This window comes from Atractosteus spatula, chromosome 8, assembly GCF_055471065.1.
Source record: "Atractosteus spatula isolate fAtrSpa1 chromosome 8, fAtrSpa1.hap1, whole genome shotgun sequence".
NCBI classification, from domain to species: domain Eukaryota; kingdom Metazoa; phylum Chordata; class Actinopteri; order Semionotiformes; family Lepisosteidae; genus Atractosteus; species Atractosteus spatula.
In genome coordinates this window covers 34,601,754-34,619,914 of record NC_142713.1, presented here as the reverse complement: position 1 = coordinate 34,619,914, position 18,161 = coordinate 34,601,754, and the positions used below count along the sequence as shown (strand labels likewise).

Genomic DNA, 18,161 nt, shown 5'->3' with positions numbered 1-18,161 from the left:
CAACTTAGAAACTAAGAATGACCTTACAGCTAGATTCTATGGAAGTACTCCATTTTCATGTTTAAATATCCCCAGTAAATGTCCAGTGATAACCACTAACAATAAATAAACCTTTGATGCACAAAAGTAATAAAACCTCACTACTCCTTGACAAAATTTGTTTTAAACAGATGGAAACAACCACATGATAAACAGTTATGTTATCATAATGTCAGTTTTACTGCCGGACACCAGGTGTGTTATTATTTGTAAATCAAGATACATATTATAAAAGTTTCAAGTATTATTCCAAGCAAAATAAAAAGAATGATAATCAGAACAAAGTGTAAGTAATAATTACTGTAGCACCCCTTTTCCCAGCTTAAAAGCAAGTACAACTGCATAGATTTACAATATATTGTTAAGCAAAGACATTTAAATAATTTTCCAATCATTTAGATGTTCTTATTGCATTTTTCATAATAAACATTGAACATTATTTGTAGTAATACTGCATTTAAATGCATAACCAGCACAGAGGGAATGTGAAGCCAGTGAGCTGTCCTCTCAACTGCAGTGTATGTGACACACTGCAGGCTCCACAGTACCTACTGTATACTGTATATAGATATTGTAGCTTGAGATGCTGCTGTTGTACATTTGAATAAGATACTTCACTGAAATTGCTTCACCAAATACCCTGCTGAATGTATGGGTCTCCACGTTGTTGTTGTGAATGAGAATTTATTCTCCGTTTACCTGCCTGTGAAAATAAAAAAGAAGCTATCTTATAACTCCAACCCGTTGCCTTCTGCTGCAGAAACATATTGTTTTAGGGTGCTTTTTAAGTGCCAGCCGCCTTTTCTGAAATCGTTCACTTGCAAGCATGTAAAGAATTGGATCTAGGCAGCTGCTAATGCTGAATACTGCTTCAAAAAATTGATAGGCAGCATATAATATATTAACATTATTTTTGTTTATTTTCTTATTGATTCGAAGGAAGATTAGGGTCATGATCATGACATGATAGGGAACAAATGACACAATGAAAATAAGTATTGCTGCAGATATCAGCATAAAAGGCTTGCCTGACTTCCTTCCATTGCTCATACGTTTTGGTAAATTTCGAAGTGCTTTGGCAGTCATTATGTAGAATGCAAGCATGACACTGAAAGGAACAAGGAATCCAATTATTGTCCGTAGTATAGAAATTGTTTTAACATACGAAAAAGGACCTTGAATGTGGTCTATGCAAACAGTGACATTGTCCTGTCTTTTTACTGCAAAAGTGTAGAAGAAATCGGGAATTGATCCCAGAAACAGTATAGTCCAGACTGAGACTGAGCAGATTTTTGCCTTCTCCTTGTTCCACCAATTTAAAGAGCTGATTGGATGAACTGTGCCAACATACCGATCAAAGCTAATTAAAGTCAGGAAAAATATACTTCCGTAGATATTTATGTTGAAGAATATTTTCTTAAACTGGCAAAATATCTGTGCGTCAGTCAGAGTTGGCCTCTGGAGGTTGAAGTAGATGGTAATTGGCAGTGTTGAAATCCATGCAAAGTCACAAAGCACAAGATTGAAGAGAAATATTTTACTGGTTGTCCATGATTTCTTGCAGCATGTGTAGTTTATGAGTGCAGTAATGTTTCCCAGAATCCCCACTGGCAAGGCAAACATGTATAAAAGGATCACAACATAGCAGTACCAGTACCACTGCTCCCTTCCATACTGACTGCAGAACACAGTTATCTGGGTCAGATTTTCCATGGCCTCACCCAAACTTCCTGAAAGCAGAATAAAATGGGAAAAAACATAAATTTACTACATCATATACAGCATAAGGTTAACTATGTTAAATTATTTAGGAAAATGTCCTATTTATCACTCTTGAACACTCTATGAACAAATAGAGTTATCGAGTTTTAAAAGTAAAACTATGACTGAAGAAATAGCGTATATGATTACTGAGCTAAAATGCAATAATGAAAATGACAATTCCAGTCAAAAAAGAAAAAAAAGTTGTTTACAAGCAATGGAAAAATACAAAATTGTAGCAAGCAGAAAATATCAATCTACAAAAACATTGTTTATTATAAACTGTATATTTAAGTGTCCATAAGGACAGATTTCTCAAGGGATTTGAAAAGCATGTATACATTTATTTTCCATGATAGCATACCACAGATTTTAAAAACTAAGGTTCTGAAAACACAAAACAGCCTTCTATTAGTAATTTAATTACTAGCTGCTTCTTCCTGTCATCCTTAGTATTGTTTTCTAAAACATACAGCTTTTACTTTTGCCAAAGTAAGCTGTCTTTATTGTTTCTGTAAAGTAATAGACATGCTATATTTCTTAATAAAGTGCTTTTTAATGATTTTTTTCAATGATGGGATTTTTTAATCATTACTCTATATGAAACCAGTGTTAATTGTTAATGGTGGCGGAGCGGTGGCATTGTGGCTAAGGAGCTGTGCCTGTGGCTGGAAAGTTGCTGGTTCAAATCCTGTGGCTGGCAGAGGAGTCCTACTCTGTTGGGCCCCTGAGCAAGGCCCTTACCCCCAACTGCTCCAGGGGCTCTAACCCCAAGCTTCTCTCCCTGTCTGTTTGTCTCATGGAGAGCAAGCTGGGGTATGTGAAAAGATGAATTCCTAATGCAAGAAATTGTATATGGCTAATAAAGTGATCTTATCTCTAATTTAGTCAGTGTAAATGATAACGGAAATGTTCATCAATGACCTGTTTTTCATTTTAGTTAATGAAGGCAAAATAAGGTGTATTTATTAATTCTTGCTTATTTTTCTAGTTAATTTCTTGACTAGCTACAATATAAAAAACCGATGTCTTCTGCTTCAAGTTTTTTGTAGTTGTTCAAGTCAAAATGTAGTGTTCTGTTCATCTAAAGTAATGTTTTACAATACATTTTCCTCGTTTGCTCATATATAAATTACTGCCAGACACCAGACCACTTTCTTCCAGCTAACAGCATGGTGTACCACAAGCATTTCTTGCATCACTGCAGCTTTTCTTTTTCATTTTCATACTTAATTTAATTAGTACAGCGTACACATCTCAATGCTTATCTGGGTACCAATGAAAAGACCTCAAGGCTTGAAATGAGAGGTTGTAAAGAAAAGAGAGGAGAGGAGAGAAAGCAATACACTCCTATACTTGCGATTCTCACACAGTAGTAACCCTGAGGCGCAGCCCTAGAATTATACTGGTTACAGCCAGCCTGCTATTGGCCAGACAGAAAGTAATTAGGAAACAGCAAAAATCTTTTAGGACCTTAAACTAGGCTATTAAAGACAAATTTCATTTTCTCATCGGTGATTATACAGTATATTCAGTACTGGCACATAAACAATTTTGATAATTAAAAAGACTTTTCTTCTGTATTTTGTGAAATAATGACAAATGTAGCAGATCTTTAAACCTAGGCCTACAAGAAATAAAAACATGCATTGTAGTCCTCAACTAAAGTATGTTCTGTAGCTATGGTCCTTTGCAATATGGAGGCAAAATTTGAAGAAAGCTATTGTTGTTGTTTTTTTGTTCTGCAGTAATGCTTGCAAGATCTCTGAAACTCTTCTGAGATGATTGTAGTCTTTCTTTTACATAGTCATTTTTAGCAATGTAATCCTCATTGCAGAGACCTCACCTGCTCTGGCTAGGAGTTTGTAATCCCTGGAAATTGTCTTTTACCTTGGATCATGGGAAGTAACATATCAGAGTAGATGTCAGTGCTTATATTTGCTGTTCAGTATTTCACAGGATGGCATCCTTGACAAAAAAAACGCTTCCATCTTGCTTGGATTTAGTGGAATGTGGATTTTGGGATTTTGCATGTTGTTTGGTCTTCATGTTGTAGAATTTCAGCTTTATCTCCTTGGCAATAGAGAAATCATTCTGATGTTGCATTATCTTGTTTGGATTATGCTTAAGAGTATACAGTATATTATTTGTACAATCAATACATTTATATTTCCTAATATATAATATTATATATAATAACTTTATGAAAATACTAACACATGTTCACGAGTAGTCAAGAGTGGAGGTGAAGACTGTACAGTAGGTGTGATTTCTGAAAAGAATTCTTGCAGCACTTAAGCCATTGTCATCTCAAATTAATACAGAAGACGCGGACTATTAAATGAGGCATACAGTAGTTACATAGTTATATAGAAAGTAGAAAGTTACCACCAGGTCTTTGGATGTACTTATTCATCAAGAACTGAAAAAAAGTTTCAGTTGCTCATTTCTGTTCTACTGTTCTACCTAGACAATCACTGCCAGTTATGGTGACACTGTACTGTTACCCTTCTGGAGATATTAAACTGAGTTCCTGACTACTGAAGGTCATTAGAGTTCTTAGACACTGTTTGCAGAGTAGAGGTGCTAACCCGGCTTTCTTACTCACTTGCATCTTAGGCTCCTTTAACCTGAATATATGTGCCAAATTTCCTCTACGTTTAGAATTGGTTAAACAATTGCTTACAGCTCTACCTGATCAGTTATGCAGAATGCAGCAGACACAAAAGGTGTATTGTACTTTTGTGGTTGGTGCTTTGGGATCTTTCTTAATGGAAAGGGCTAAAACTGCAAGGGCAGTATTATTGTTATTGTTGCTGTGATCATACCTACTGTTACTACTGCTTCAGGCCACAGCCCTCACCAGGACTGTAGACTATTTGTTTCCATGCTTGTGACCAGTCCATATTTAAAAGCTCACAGAGCATTTTTTTACCTGGTATACAGTTCCTATGCAGACAGAGTGCTGCTGGATTCTTTTAAAATATGTATTGTGTGACAACAAAGGGCAGATAATGCATTTTCCATTTATGAAAGACAGAAGAAAGAATCATTAGCATGCCTCCTGTTGTTATGATTTATATACCAAATAGAAGTAGAAGAAGTATCTATTCTGGAAAGATAAATCAAGGTCTTTAGCTGATTAAAAGATTTCAAGCACAGGAAAACAACTGATACTACAGAGAAATCCTAGGAGTATATTGTGTGTGTTTGTGTTTCCAGTATAATTGTGACTCACTGGAGCCTAAGTAATTTGGTTATAGATTTTTATTTATGCCTGCTGATATTGAATTTGGACCATATCCAGTCATCAACCATTTAAAGAAGGTTACCAGGAAATATTGTTGAGGCAATAGCAATTTCCTTTGATATAAGATTAGCCTATCAAATGTTTCCCCACAGGCACATTTCAGGATGTGAATACAATAAATGTACTGTGTGTGATGTACATATCAATAAGTGAAACACCTGTTTGTGAAATGAGATGAAATAAATTTATATTTTTTAAAATATAACAGCTCAAGAAAATTAAGGATATTTCAGTGTGTTCTTTCACTTTTGTGCTATGAACTGCTGTGGTGATTTATATTGTAGCTTTCTACCTGGAAAGTATTGAAACTGATATGGACAATGTTCCATCTTAAATATCCACAGCTGTTACTAAGCAACTGCTGTAGTATGTGGCTGAAACACATTTTGCAAATTCTCATTGCATCCAATTTTGAGTAGAAATTAATACTTAAATGTGTAAATCAATACATTTTACAGAGGGTCTCATACAGTAAAGGCCATTTTCAAGTAGAAAAATATGTCAATATGTATGAGTGGAATAATATTGATTATTTCTCCTTATACTAACTTTACAGTTATGCAAGAGAAACCTTGTTCGATCAGTGCTTTTAACCGGTGGACAATCAGGTTATGTTAATTGTTGCGATATTTCACAATTGCATATTTTACATAAAGAGTTTTATCAGGGCTTCATGATCAGAACCCTTTTCCATCCCACCTCTTTCACCTACTACAGAATTAGCCCCTTAGGTTTGGCATTAAGAGGACTTCTGAAAGAAATGCCTAATCACTGATCTCGTGGCATCTCATAATTCCCAGTTTTATTTTCTCCTAGCAATACAAACTAATTATGTTTTGTTTTTGATCAAAATAATGGGTAGAAATATTTAGCTGACAAAAATCGACATTTCAAAAGCATTTAAAGATGATGCCATTTGACCCAAATTTCTGGCTCCTTTTTTGGCGAAAGTGTTAAAATAAATATTATTTTGCCATCTGTCTCACTTTTCGGTGCCATAGCAGCCCCAAATTTTCAACATTATGTCAGAAGTCTTCTTGGTATAAAGGTCTACAAAGATATTGGTATATTTTGTCTACAAAATTATATAACTATAAACTCCCTTTATTTTTTAGTTGCTTTATTTATCCCTTTTCTTGCTCCTCTGTGCCATAAGCTATACCTGAAAGCTATAGCTTTCCTCTCCACGTTCCTTTGCTTTTACCCCTTTTCAAAGTACGAGGTTCTCTCTCTCCTTAGCTAATTGAATTACAATATATGCATTATTTCTTAGAAAGACTCTTATCTCTCATCTCCCTTTCTTATATTCTTCTGTCGTATTTCTACATCCCCCCTTTTCTTTGGATTCTGTTTGCTGAGCAGAACTTAGAGTAGGTTGTGCCTCCTTGAAGAAAATAGGATAGCGCCACCTTCTTTTATATTGTTTGCCTTCTGTCTTCCAAGGATCTCCAGCTATATCAATGCTGCTGTTTTCTGGCTTTGGTGCTTATCACAAAGGAAAGGGGTTGCAGCCTCATTAATTCCCCAACTTTCTCTTTCATGTTCCTTTGTCATGCTTTATGAGCATCCACTTGGAGGCAATAACACATCCTCATTCATTTAGGCAACATACTGTATACATGGTCTAAACCCTTAATAAAAGGCCCTGAAAAACCCCTGTATCATGATCTTTATGCAACCAACTCACTCATAATTCACGTTGCCATAACCTGGGTTACTCTAACCAAATTGCTGATATGATCTCTTGTTTTCAGATAGAGAAATTCAGGACCCTAGCACAAGAAGTAGACCTACTGTATCACCATCACCAGCTCATTCCTGTTGACAAGCCCTATTATTTTAAATAATCTTCTGAACCCTTTTATCACTTTTGAAACACAGTTCTCTGGCATATCACATCTGCATTCTGTATTTGAATCAGTCCACAATTTTTTTTAAAGATATATATAAAATTTCCATCTGACCTTCAACATTCCCTTTCCCATGTTCAGCCTTTTAACATTATCCTCCTTTATATATCATTTTCACACAATAACAAAACAGAAAGCTTGACCATCAAAGTATTCCTCTTTGGTCTCCACTTCTTCCATAAACTCCTGACTATAAATCCATGTTCTACCGTATTTGCATCCACAAGTCTTACCAAATATTGGGGATAACATTTTTAACAGAACAAAGACAGAACTCTTCCATGACAAATGTAAAAACATTTTTGTTCATATTATCACAGCTTGAGAAATTTAGAAATGTGTTGTATGTAAATAAAATCTATTGTTAACACTTCAGAATTATTGTGTGAAATACCATGTTTTGAACATATTTTTAAATTATCCAGAAAACAGCATTTGTATATATCAGAGGTATAATTCAAATTGATGTTTGCATTGATGTTTTGTTTCAGAATTTCAACTGTTTTGCAAAATATTATGATCCAATTGAACTACCGGTGTTTAAAACACAAGTAGTTGTGTTTTGTTTATAGTGTATCAGAATTATTATGAACACTCTTAAACATATTTCAAACCTGATGCACTGTATTTTGAGGCAAATGACATCTCAAGAAAGCTAATAATCACATACACATATCACATTCAATTAACCCTTAAATAAAAAATAAAGACAAACATACACTGAATTTCCTCCATTAATAATTAGGCATAAATAAACTATTTTGAAAACAGTTCTTATTGTTAAATTAAAAGTTGATAAATTCAGTTGTAACTAAAACTTCATGTTTCATGAATACTTGCGTTAATCCTGTTTTATTAAGATGTATGTATATTTTAGTAATAGCTCTTCTTACCCTGTTGAAAAAACTGAGAGTCATTAAATAGATGGTGGAACATTGTAACAGAAAGGCTGTTAACACAGGTCCTCTTTCAAGCAGCTGGGATTTCTCATCAACCTTACAATGATGTTGCTTGTTGTCACCCTGGATTTTGTTTGACATGCATGATGAATAGGTTGAAGCCTATGATGTGACATCACTCTCACTATTTCATTCACTGATGGTAAAAGGCTCCTCCTCATTGCTTTGGAGAATGAGTTCACATAGTAACATGGAGTATACTATGTGTCTTTGAGAGGTAGACAAGCCATTGTTTCTGGCTATAACTCTAAAGCAAATTGTATATCCCACTTGTCCTTTACTTTTTCTCTTTCATGTTTTGCAACAGTGTTACATTTGCTGCCACATTTCTATGTTTGCTTTGCGTTTTTGATTAATTGAAAAAAAAAGATTATTAAATATATTACTGGATGAGGTACTGGAAAACTTAATATGAAAATCCCACTGAAAGGTTAACGTAATCATAAGGCAACCATTACTGCTAATACCAGTAGCACATAAAAATATACTTCCTTTCCAAATAACATTAGGAAATGTGGACTGTACTCTCTTAATGAAGTACTTAATTTAGTATATGTGCAAATCTATAGAATGTGGTTGCCATATTTACTTTATTGGAATTACATTGTATTTTCATGCTCTATACTGTATGTAAAATTACAGTACGTAATTTAATAGTCTGCTAGTGATAGGGATAAACCACTTATCCGCCCTTTCAGGGGGTTATTTGTTGCCATACCTTTTGTTGTAAATTTTGAAATTTAACAGTGTTTTAGCTGATATTTGCTAAATACATATACATTAAATGTTGAAAACGAAGTAAAATTGACAGAAATTTTCAATAGAAACGTGTGTGAAGAATATAAATGATTACATTTAACTCTAAATTACTGCATATGAAGAAATATTACCTCTGTCCTATTTGTGGCTATTTATGTGATATCTTGATTATAGTAACCTGGTTTATACAGAGTCTAGATTGAAATATCGAAATGTTCCTTGCATCTGCTAAAATGTTAACATCTGTAAATATCCCACACCTTATATAGTGCCTGTTTTTAATTGTTGAAAATGTGTTACATGTAGAAATTCCATCCAGAAACAGGAAAAATAATGCTGTAAAAAATCATGGTAACACAAATACTTAGCAAACCACTGTTGCTTTTTTTATAGTTGCATTAAGATCATAAGAAATTTGCTTCACACTGCAAACTCTGTAACAGTGTGTCAGCAAAGCATTTCAGGTCTTACCCTTATGTCCAGTAATTGTCAGCCTTCAATTTCACTTTGAAAGATAACACAAAATTCACTCTGTCTTTATTGATAAGAAGAGAATGAGCGTTATTCAGTCCCTAACTGAATTACATATCATTTTAAGTTATGCATATACTGTACAACACAAGTATAAAAGACTGACCATCCTGTAAGACAAAAGAGAGGTGAAAAAACATTGATTACCATACAGTTGTTTACAAGTCTAGAAATTTGATGCTGTTAAAATATCAATTTAACAACCTTTCTCACACACACAGAAAACTGAGCTTTATGTGTGCTTGATCCCTGAATAATTTTCATCTTTACATTTTAATATGAAGGGTGTCTAATAAGTTTGTTTTTGGTCTTTCAATTTTCCCAAAAATACTCTTTCAAAGAAGCATTCTTAAAGTCTTAATTGTTTTATTTTTACATTATGTAAACATTGATTTTACTATGTATCTATATTTGTATAGTGCTATGAGATGAAAGGCACTTCAGAAAATATTATTGTAAAAACATCTGGTCGATACATGTCAAATATTGTGAAGCAAAGTTCAACATGAAATTGGATGAGAAATGTAAGTTTTTCTCCTTCATTTACTTATCAAAATAGTAAGTGGTGATTAGGTTCTTTAAAATAGAGGGCGAGAAGGCTGTCAACGATGACGACAGACCATTCTATTCCAGATTACATCTTTGAAACAGATATACTAATATGACTAAATGTCAACATGAAAAGGATATGTTTAAATTCATATTCATATTCATATTTTACATGCTGAATATGAAACATGTTGTAACATTGTACCTACTGAAATGATGGAATCTTGTAATGATCTAAGTGTATCACCTGTTAAAATTACTGTGTTGAAATAAACATGACTAAAATTAATATGAATATGAGCAGAGCATTATATTGTGTAAAATAAGCCTTCTTGAATTATACTGAAATAAGTCATTACACAGAGTTGCATAATTTAAATTCACCATGACCATTTATAGTGGACAGGCTTCAGAAGAAATATATTTCCTTGAATGTCTGCATGTTATGATTGTTAACATTGTCACTCCCAATCAACAGTTATATGCCCTCTATTCTGAAAATATTAATATATTCTGGTGGTTCTCACATAAGGCCACAAAATGTTTTTTGCTGACAGTAATAATTCTTTTTAACTAAGCAATGTATTGAAAAAAAATGAATAACAAAACAATGCATTGCAGAGCATTTGATATATTTCTGAAATTTAGGGAAGAAATACCAAATCTTATTCTTTGGTAATTAAATGTAAATGGTTGAAGCAGATGTCAAGATAGCTCAAACATCTGCCACTAAATAGGATGTGTGTCACAAGCTTCCACTGGTTATTGAGTTAATCAATGTTCAAGGACATTGGTCAGTACATCAATGATTTTTTTGTGAGTCATGAAGAATCCTTCCATCTGTTTTCAGAGATAGCATGAAAAATGTTAAATAAATTACTGGTTAGGCTATTTGTAGACAATAAACATATTTATTTCACTTTTTAGCATTGCTACACTAGCAATGTAATTATTTTGTATTTGTATCTTGCATTCGTACAAGATAATTAAAAGTCATAATCACCAAATACTTTATATCCATCCAACCATTTTTTAATTGCATATTGTAGCTCAGAGCTGCAGGGGAGCTGGAGTTTATCCCGCTAAGCAATGGGTCCAATGTGGGACACATCCTGAATGGGATCTGTTACAAAGCAGACATTGAAAAAATCAGAAAATAAAAATTGAATAAAAAATAACTTAAATGATGCCCCTACACGGTGAACAGAGCCACGTATAACCATTAAAGACAACTTAACTGACGTGAACAAGTCAACAGTTTTGTCTGTAACGTACAATGTTTCTTAATGACTTCTCTTTTCATACTCTAAATCAAAACAATTTCCTTAGTAATGATTATAGGTTATAGCACAGACATTCTCATTATGAAGGCTGATCACTGTTATTATGACATGGTTAAAATTCCACAATGAATGGAAATTTGTTTATACAGAAACAATCAGGCCCCTCTGTTTATTTTACCCAATTTTGATTCATCAATTGATACTTAACCAAACATACTGTAAGAGGGAGAAATGGTCAAAGTGAAACTAGTCTTTACTTGTTCCTTCAATTACGGGACCGTCAAGACAATCAGTTCTTCTCATATAGTAGTCTTGAACAGAAAAAGAGCACAGTTAAAAAAAACTTTAATATGCTTCAGGTAGCTAGTTAACCTAAAGAACTGAGGCCATTAAGGGTTGAGCCCCAAATCCTCTCCTAGTCCTCCACAATGAAACAGAAAGCAGTGGCTTGAGAGAGGTTCAACAACTGGGGACATTGTTAGAACCACAATATACTGTATAATATATAATTATTTGCACAATAAATGTTTTTAGATTTCATTCCATTCTAGATTTACAATATGTCATTAAAAAACGTATTAACAATTAAAAAAAATAAGAAAAAAACACAAAAGTTTACATCTATTATAAGAACTTAAGAAAGCCTCCTCTTGTTTGTAACCTATTAAAGCTCATCTTACTTGAAAGAAGCTATAGTAGCTTCTTCAGCAAAATGACTGCATAACGTGTTTTAAATTCTTGTGTTCAAGATTAATTTTTTTTTCCCCTGAGCTATGGGATATATGTGATTACTCTTCTCCGGATTGATTCAGAACACTGATATATTTTTTGTAATGTGCTGAACAAAACTGTTAAACAATAGTCTAAATGAAGTCGTACTACTGAATGATAAAATTTTAACATATCTCTTAATTTACAGTGCCATCACAAAATATTAAACCCCCTTGGAATTTTTTCACAATGTTTGTTACAATCTGAAACAGAAATACATTTATATACAATTTTTTGTTACTGATCTACAAAAATGGGCATGATTACATATAATTTAAAAGAAAACATTGAAAGGTCTTGATACATATTCACCCTATTTGCTATGACACTCTATTTAATTTCCTTGTGAGACCACTCTAAATCTGGAATGGAGTTCATCTGTGGTTAGCTCAACCGCAGTGACACAATTTCAGAAGAAATACATCTATGTAAGGTCCCTCAGTGGACAGATCATGTCAGAGCAGAAACTCTACCATGAAGATGAAGCAGTTATAGTAGAGGAGTTCATTGCCATATGTACTGTACATGTACATTGAAAGTCTTATTCCTGCCATTCTCTTAGGACATGCACAGTACAGCAGACACCACAGTACGACAACACCACACAATGTAGACAAAATGGTACATAATAAATAGTGATAGTATGTAAAGTCAATAAACAACCAGAACAATAAATACATGGTAGAGAACAATGAATATGTGGTAGTGAACAAAAATACATGGTAGTCCAAGTCAAAAGTGCATACTGCAGAGGTGCATTGAGTTCTGAGGCATTGTACAGTTAGCTGTATATGATGCACACTGCTGTAGGGTAGAAGCTGTTCTTAAGCCTAGTGGTCCATGCTTTAATGGTGCAGTACTTCTTGTCAGAGCACAGGGGAGTGAACAGTTTGTGGCCAGGATGGTTGAGATCCTGCATGATGGATTAAACTTTATTGCGACAGTAGATGATGTGAATCTCATCAGTTGATAGTAAGTCACATCCTATAATACTCTGTGCCACTGCAGCAACCCTTTGTAGTGCATCTTTGTAGTGTTGCTGTACCAAATAGTGATACCACTAGTAAGGACACTTTCAATGGTGTTGTGGTATAAGTTCATGAGTAGCTGCTTCTCCACACCGCATTTCTTTAGGCAATACAGAACGTGGAGGTGTTGTTGTGCCTTTTTCATGCTCACTATTGTGAGACTAAGCCAAGTCTGTGGAGATCTGCAGACTGAGAAATCTGAAGCAGCTTACAATTTCCACTGGTGTGCCCACAGTTGTCCATTAAACTCTGTAATATAATTGTGAAGAGGCATAGATCTGGGAAGACATTTAAAAAATCAAAAACAGCTCATCATCGGTGTAACACAATCGTTACCTTGAAGTACGGTGAAATGGAACTAAATATTCTTGAGGAGAACATGCTTCAGTCAGGAAAAGAACATAGACTGGGGCAAACATTCACATTCCAACATGTCAATGACTCCAAGCATACAACAACACTGAACTGTCTTCAGGACAAGAAAGTTAATTTTCTAGAGTAGCAACAGCCAAAGCCCAGGTCTGAATACCTGTGAGAATTTGTGGAAGGACTTAAAGGTTGCAGTAAACCAATGCTCCCCATCCAACGTGGCAGAGCCTCAGCAATTCTGCAAAAAAAATTGGGTGACAATACTCTAGTTCAGATATGGAAAGACTTCTACTGTGTCCCAATTTCACCTGGTGTACAGGGGTCAGGTGACCTCTATGCAGCATCCTGAGGTCACATACATACTGGGGTTAGGTGATGACTATGAAATCCTGGGTTCAGGTGACCTCTGTCACTTCCTAGGGTCAACATACCTGCGTCCCAAGGTCAGATTAACTCTTTTACGTACCAAGGTCAGATGACCTCTGTTGCATTATGCGGTCAAGTGACCTCTGTCATGTCTTGGGGTCAGGAGACCTCTCCAGCATACTGTGGTAAAAAGACCTGTCACATACAGTGGTCAGGTGACCTCTGGCATGACCTCTGCCATTGGGTAGGTGATCAAAGATTTAAAATTGCAGAAGGTGCTTGTACAGATAATGACTGGGGTGGTGAGTACTTCAAAAAACATAAAATATTTCCAATCATTAATTTTTGTTACACAACAAACATGTTTTTATTCCTTTAAATCAGTGCTTATGTTTTATGAATCAAGGGGAACATTCAGTGCCTTAAAAATTCTGGTTGCAACACAATATTTACATTTGTTCAGAGGGCTGCATACTTTCTGGAGGCACTGTACACTTTTAATGATGTATCCTAACACTGTCTGTCTTTTTTATTGTATCTCAACATTATCTAGAAGATTAAAACTACAGTATACAGTATGTTAACATAAAAACCTTAGTGGTTTTCATAGGTAGCTTCTTGAATGAGGTCCTTGGATTAATTAGTTACCAGTAACCAAACAAAATAGATGAGCCAAATGGCTTCCTCTCCTTTGTAAACCATCTTATCTTAAGCATAGTGCTTCCTTTTAAATCTGCAGTTTATGTATTTTCTACCTGCATGTCATACCCTGCATCTGACTACTTTCAATGTCATCTGATAGGTGTTTGTTCAGTCTTTCTGTCCTTTGTCAATTGTTCAGTTTTTACTACTGTTTCTATTTTGAGAATGAAATAAAAAGATTATAAGTAAATTCAATAAATAACGTAAAAATTTAGTAAGGCATCAAGTCCAAATATCAATGTGAATACAAACAATTATTTCAAACTTAAACTGCACAGCACCCATGCTGTCTGAAAATAGTGAACATGGTCATGTGGCTTTTTTATTTTCTAGTAACAAGATAGTGATGAAGGAGCAAATTAACAAGCAAGGGATTTGAATGAAAATATATTAGACACCCACAAGACAAACACACAAATTGCTACTAATGCTGTTTACAATTATGAACAACAGGAGTCAGATCCCAGATCTCCTCAGTACCTTTTAACTTTTTCCTAACCTGATTAATCCTAACTTTGATGCATACACCTCTAAAAGGGTAAATAGGGCTGTTTTTGTAAATCAAACAAATGCTCCACAGAACTTACCCTCTAAACTGACACTAAAGAATAGACTTTAGTCCTTAATAACAATACATTTCAGTTAAACAAGAGATACAAACTCTGCCTGGCAAGCTTACAAAAGGAAACTCAAATAGTTCAACTAATATGAAAATGTTTCAGTTCTCAAAAACAGACAATTTTGCCTCATTCAAAAATAAATTCATTAATGAATTTAGATGGTCAACTCAGCTTACTTACTCTGGCCTCCTGCTTATAAGACTTTCTCACAAATACTTTTTAATGTTTCTTTTTATATGTATCCCATGGGTACCTTCTGGTAAATTCTGGGAGCTTCTATAAATGTATAATCTTTCTGGGAGCTTCTATAAATGTATAATCTGCCCAGTGAGCAGAACATGTGGTAATCACTCAGTATGGTTTCCTTAAATAAGCCGGTAAAGGGCAGGCTTCACAAACATCCTCATACATCTTAATCTCAGATGCAGTGGAACATGGTGAAGTGGGGTGATCCCATTCTCATATACCACAAACCAATGAATATAGTCCTTTCCTTAAAAATAGAAACAATCACTAATAAATATAAATTCATTACCTAATACCCTAATACCCTGGCCCACAGCTGTATCATCTGTATACTCAGCTAATTAAACTTACTAAACCTAAATGTAGTTCAGGTGGGTAGCTGCGTCAGCATGCGTAGGCTGCAAAGGAACAAGTAATAGGTTTATTCCATGCTGAAAAAAAGAAGAAAGAGAACACAACGTTTCGGCCGTGGAGCCTTCTTCAGGTGAAGAAGAAGGCTCCTGAAGAAGGCTCCACGGCCGAAACGTTGTGTTCTCTTTCTTCTTTTTTTCAGCATGGAATAAACATATTACTTAAACCTAAATGTACTGTAAATCATTGATATAAATGAGAAAATACAGTTGTTTTAAGACAGATCCCTGTGGTACTTCACTAGTTACTGTATAATGCCCCGATTTGAACATGAATCTCTTATTTTATTCTTCCTGTCATTCAGCCAGTTCTCAGTCCAAATACACATTACCAAACATGAAACATGCAATTCAAAAATTAAAATTCTATGAGGATGTATATCAAAAGCCTGATAAAAATTTAAATCTACCATTTTTGTGGTGTTGCTTGTTCAACAAACTCAAACAAGTTAGTGAATCAAGAGCAAGATTTTTGAAATCCACACAGACGATCCCCTAGGATTTGGTTTCCGTACATATAATCCTCTGATGGATAACATTATATTTTCAATTCTCCAGTCAGCGGATATTATACCTTTTTATTAAACAATCTATGGATAATATATCTTGTTTTCTTAAGAACAATTGTCAGAAGGACATTAAGCCAGGGAGATTAGTACTACATAAGTGTTTCAAGTACCTAAAGCACATCTGCTTGTTCTATGTTAATATTAATACAGACATTATATTATATTAAATTCAGGTAATTTGTTGATTAATACCCATGCACAGAAAATTCAATATCAATCAGCTGCTCCCTATTCCTAACAATGTGTAATAATGTTATTCTTTTGTTCAAAAAGCATCATTTTGGACCAGGTGTTATAAAGAACACCTTATCAGCATTGCATAGTTACTGTAACAGTGTTATTATGATGCATTTAGAAATTAAAACATTTAAAATCTAGTCCCATTTTAACATATCTCAACAAACACAGTAATGGCTATTCCACGTGGCTCTTAATATATCGGCAAGTGATAACTACTAGAGGAGTTAGACATGAGTTAAACATGCATGCGGTATATTTATAAATTAGCCTGACAAATTTATAAATAAGTAGGGCTCAGCAGGTACATGTGCATATACATTTAACACTATATTTGAACATGATCATTTTTTACTGCCATAAACTGCACATGGGCTGACATTCTTATTTTAATACCTTTTAAATTATTAAAACACATTCACTCACATCAAGGCAGTGAAGCAAGATTTCTATATTTTTCCTTTCTAAACCATTGCTTTTAAGAAGCCCAAAGGCAACAGAAAAAAGCCTGCCAATACATTTTAAACACTGTTCAAATGTCTGTTTTATTGCAATTGTCTTATAAGGTACACAGAGATTGTTTTATGATTTATTCAATTTGAAAGGTGAACATTTCCCTTTTAAATGTTTAATGCGATGTAGATGCTTAAGACTTTTGTATTATGGTCAGTGCAGCTCATAGCGTAGCTGTCTGCTTTAAGTCACATCAATAACCAGGATTTATGCTATTACCACTAGATGGAGATATCAGCAAATACATTATTTTGGTTTAGCTCTAAGAGCATTGCACAATATGAAGACTAGGGACTGTCCCAGTGGGAAGCTGAATTATTTGCTGCATAATCAGAATATGGGGTGGTGATGAGAGATATGGAACAAGGAACACCACTGGCTGACTATAGAATAGCTATGCTATCCATACTGATAAAATATAAGAAATACTGTACAGTATAAAGAAATTCTTAGTGAAACTGTGACAGTTTTGAAGGGTGTTGGTGAGTTTAAATACAAAACAAATAGAAACTATGATGTCAAGTTGTTTGAAAAGCATACAAACAAGCTATTTACCTTGGTTTCATAAACTTAGTTAGAGAGAAAAGATTGCTAAATTCTCCATGCTTTTACTTTAACAATAATTGTATATTTATAATGTTTTATATTGTTTAACATGGTGTAAATATGCTTTGCTAAATTTTCACTACTGTGGATAAATGAAAGGGAGAGGGACTAAATCCTTACAGTTCAATACACCTTTTATGATCTATTAAGATCATTAATTAAAAAGTAGAATAGAATAAATACAATTAGAGGATGAACATAAAATAATACAAATAAAATAAAAAAGTCTTAAACTTACAATATATCAGCATAAGTATAACACCATACACAGGAAGAGATGAGTGCAGGCACCTAGTACTTTCAATCTCAGTTTAATTAGAGATATATATAATGACACAAATGAATATTGAATCTTATTTTAACACTAATATAAATAATTACAGATAATTAAATAAGATAAATAACAATACAAGCTTATTTTGTGGATACCCTACACCTCTTTTTTTAAAAAAAGAGGCAGCTTGCCACACATTACATGCAAAACAGTGTTTATTTAGCATGACGTTAAACCCCACAAAATTATTTTATAATGTTTCTGATTTATTTCATGCATAAGTATGCTGCCAGTGGTGGTGGTAAAAATATGCAAAAATTAGTTTTATTTAAAAAGACAGCAACAGCAG

The 18,161-nt window shown here is 34.1% G+C and overlaps 2 protein-coding genes across 2 annotated transcripts in view; one reads left to right on the top strand and one right to left on the bottom strand.

Annotated features, from left to right (window-relative positions):
- Positions 1-18,161, top strand: part of tmem117 (transmembrane protein 117) — a 118,629-nt gene that overhangs the window by 29,540 nt on the left and 70,928 nt on the right. The gene's annotated exons all lie outside the window — the stretch shown is intronic.
- Positions 763-7,955, bottom strand: LOC148829500 (P2Y purinoceptor 1-like). Its single transcript, XM_088923524.1, has 2 exons — positions 7,914-7,955; positions 763-1,769 (listed from the first exon to the last, which is right to left on the bottom strand). The coding sequence occupies exon 2, from the start codon at positions 1,750-1,752 to the stop codon at positions 763-765; it is 990 nt and encodes a 329-aa protein (XP_088779650.1). The 5' UTR covers positions 1,753-1,769; positions 7,914-7,955.

Coding starts and splice junctions, on each gene's coding strand:
- LOC148829500 (XM_088923524.1), bottom strand. CDS start 1,752: ATGGAAAATCTGACCCAGATAACTGTGTTCTGCAGTCAGTATGGAAGG.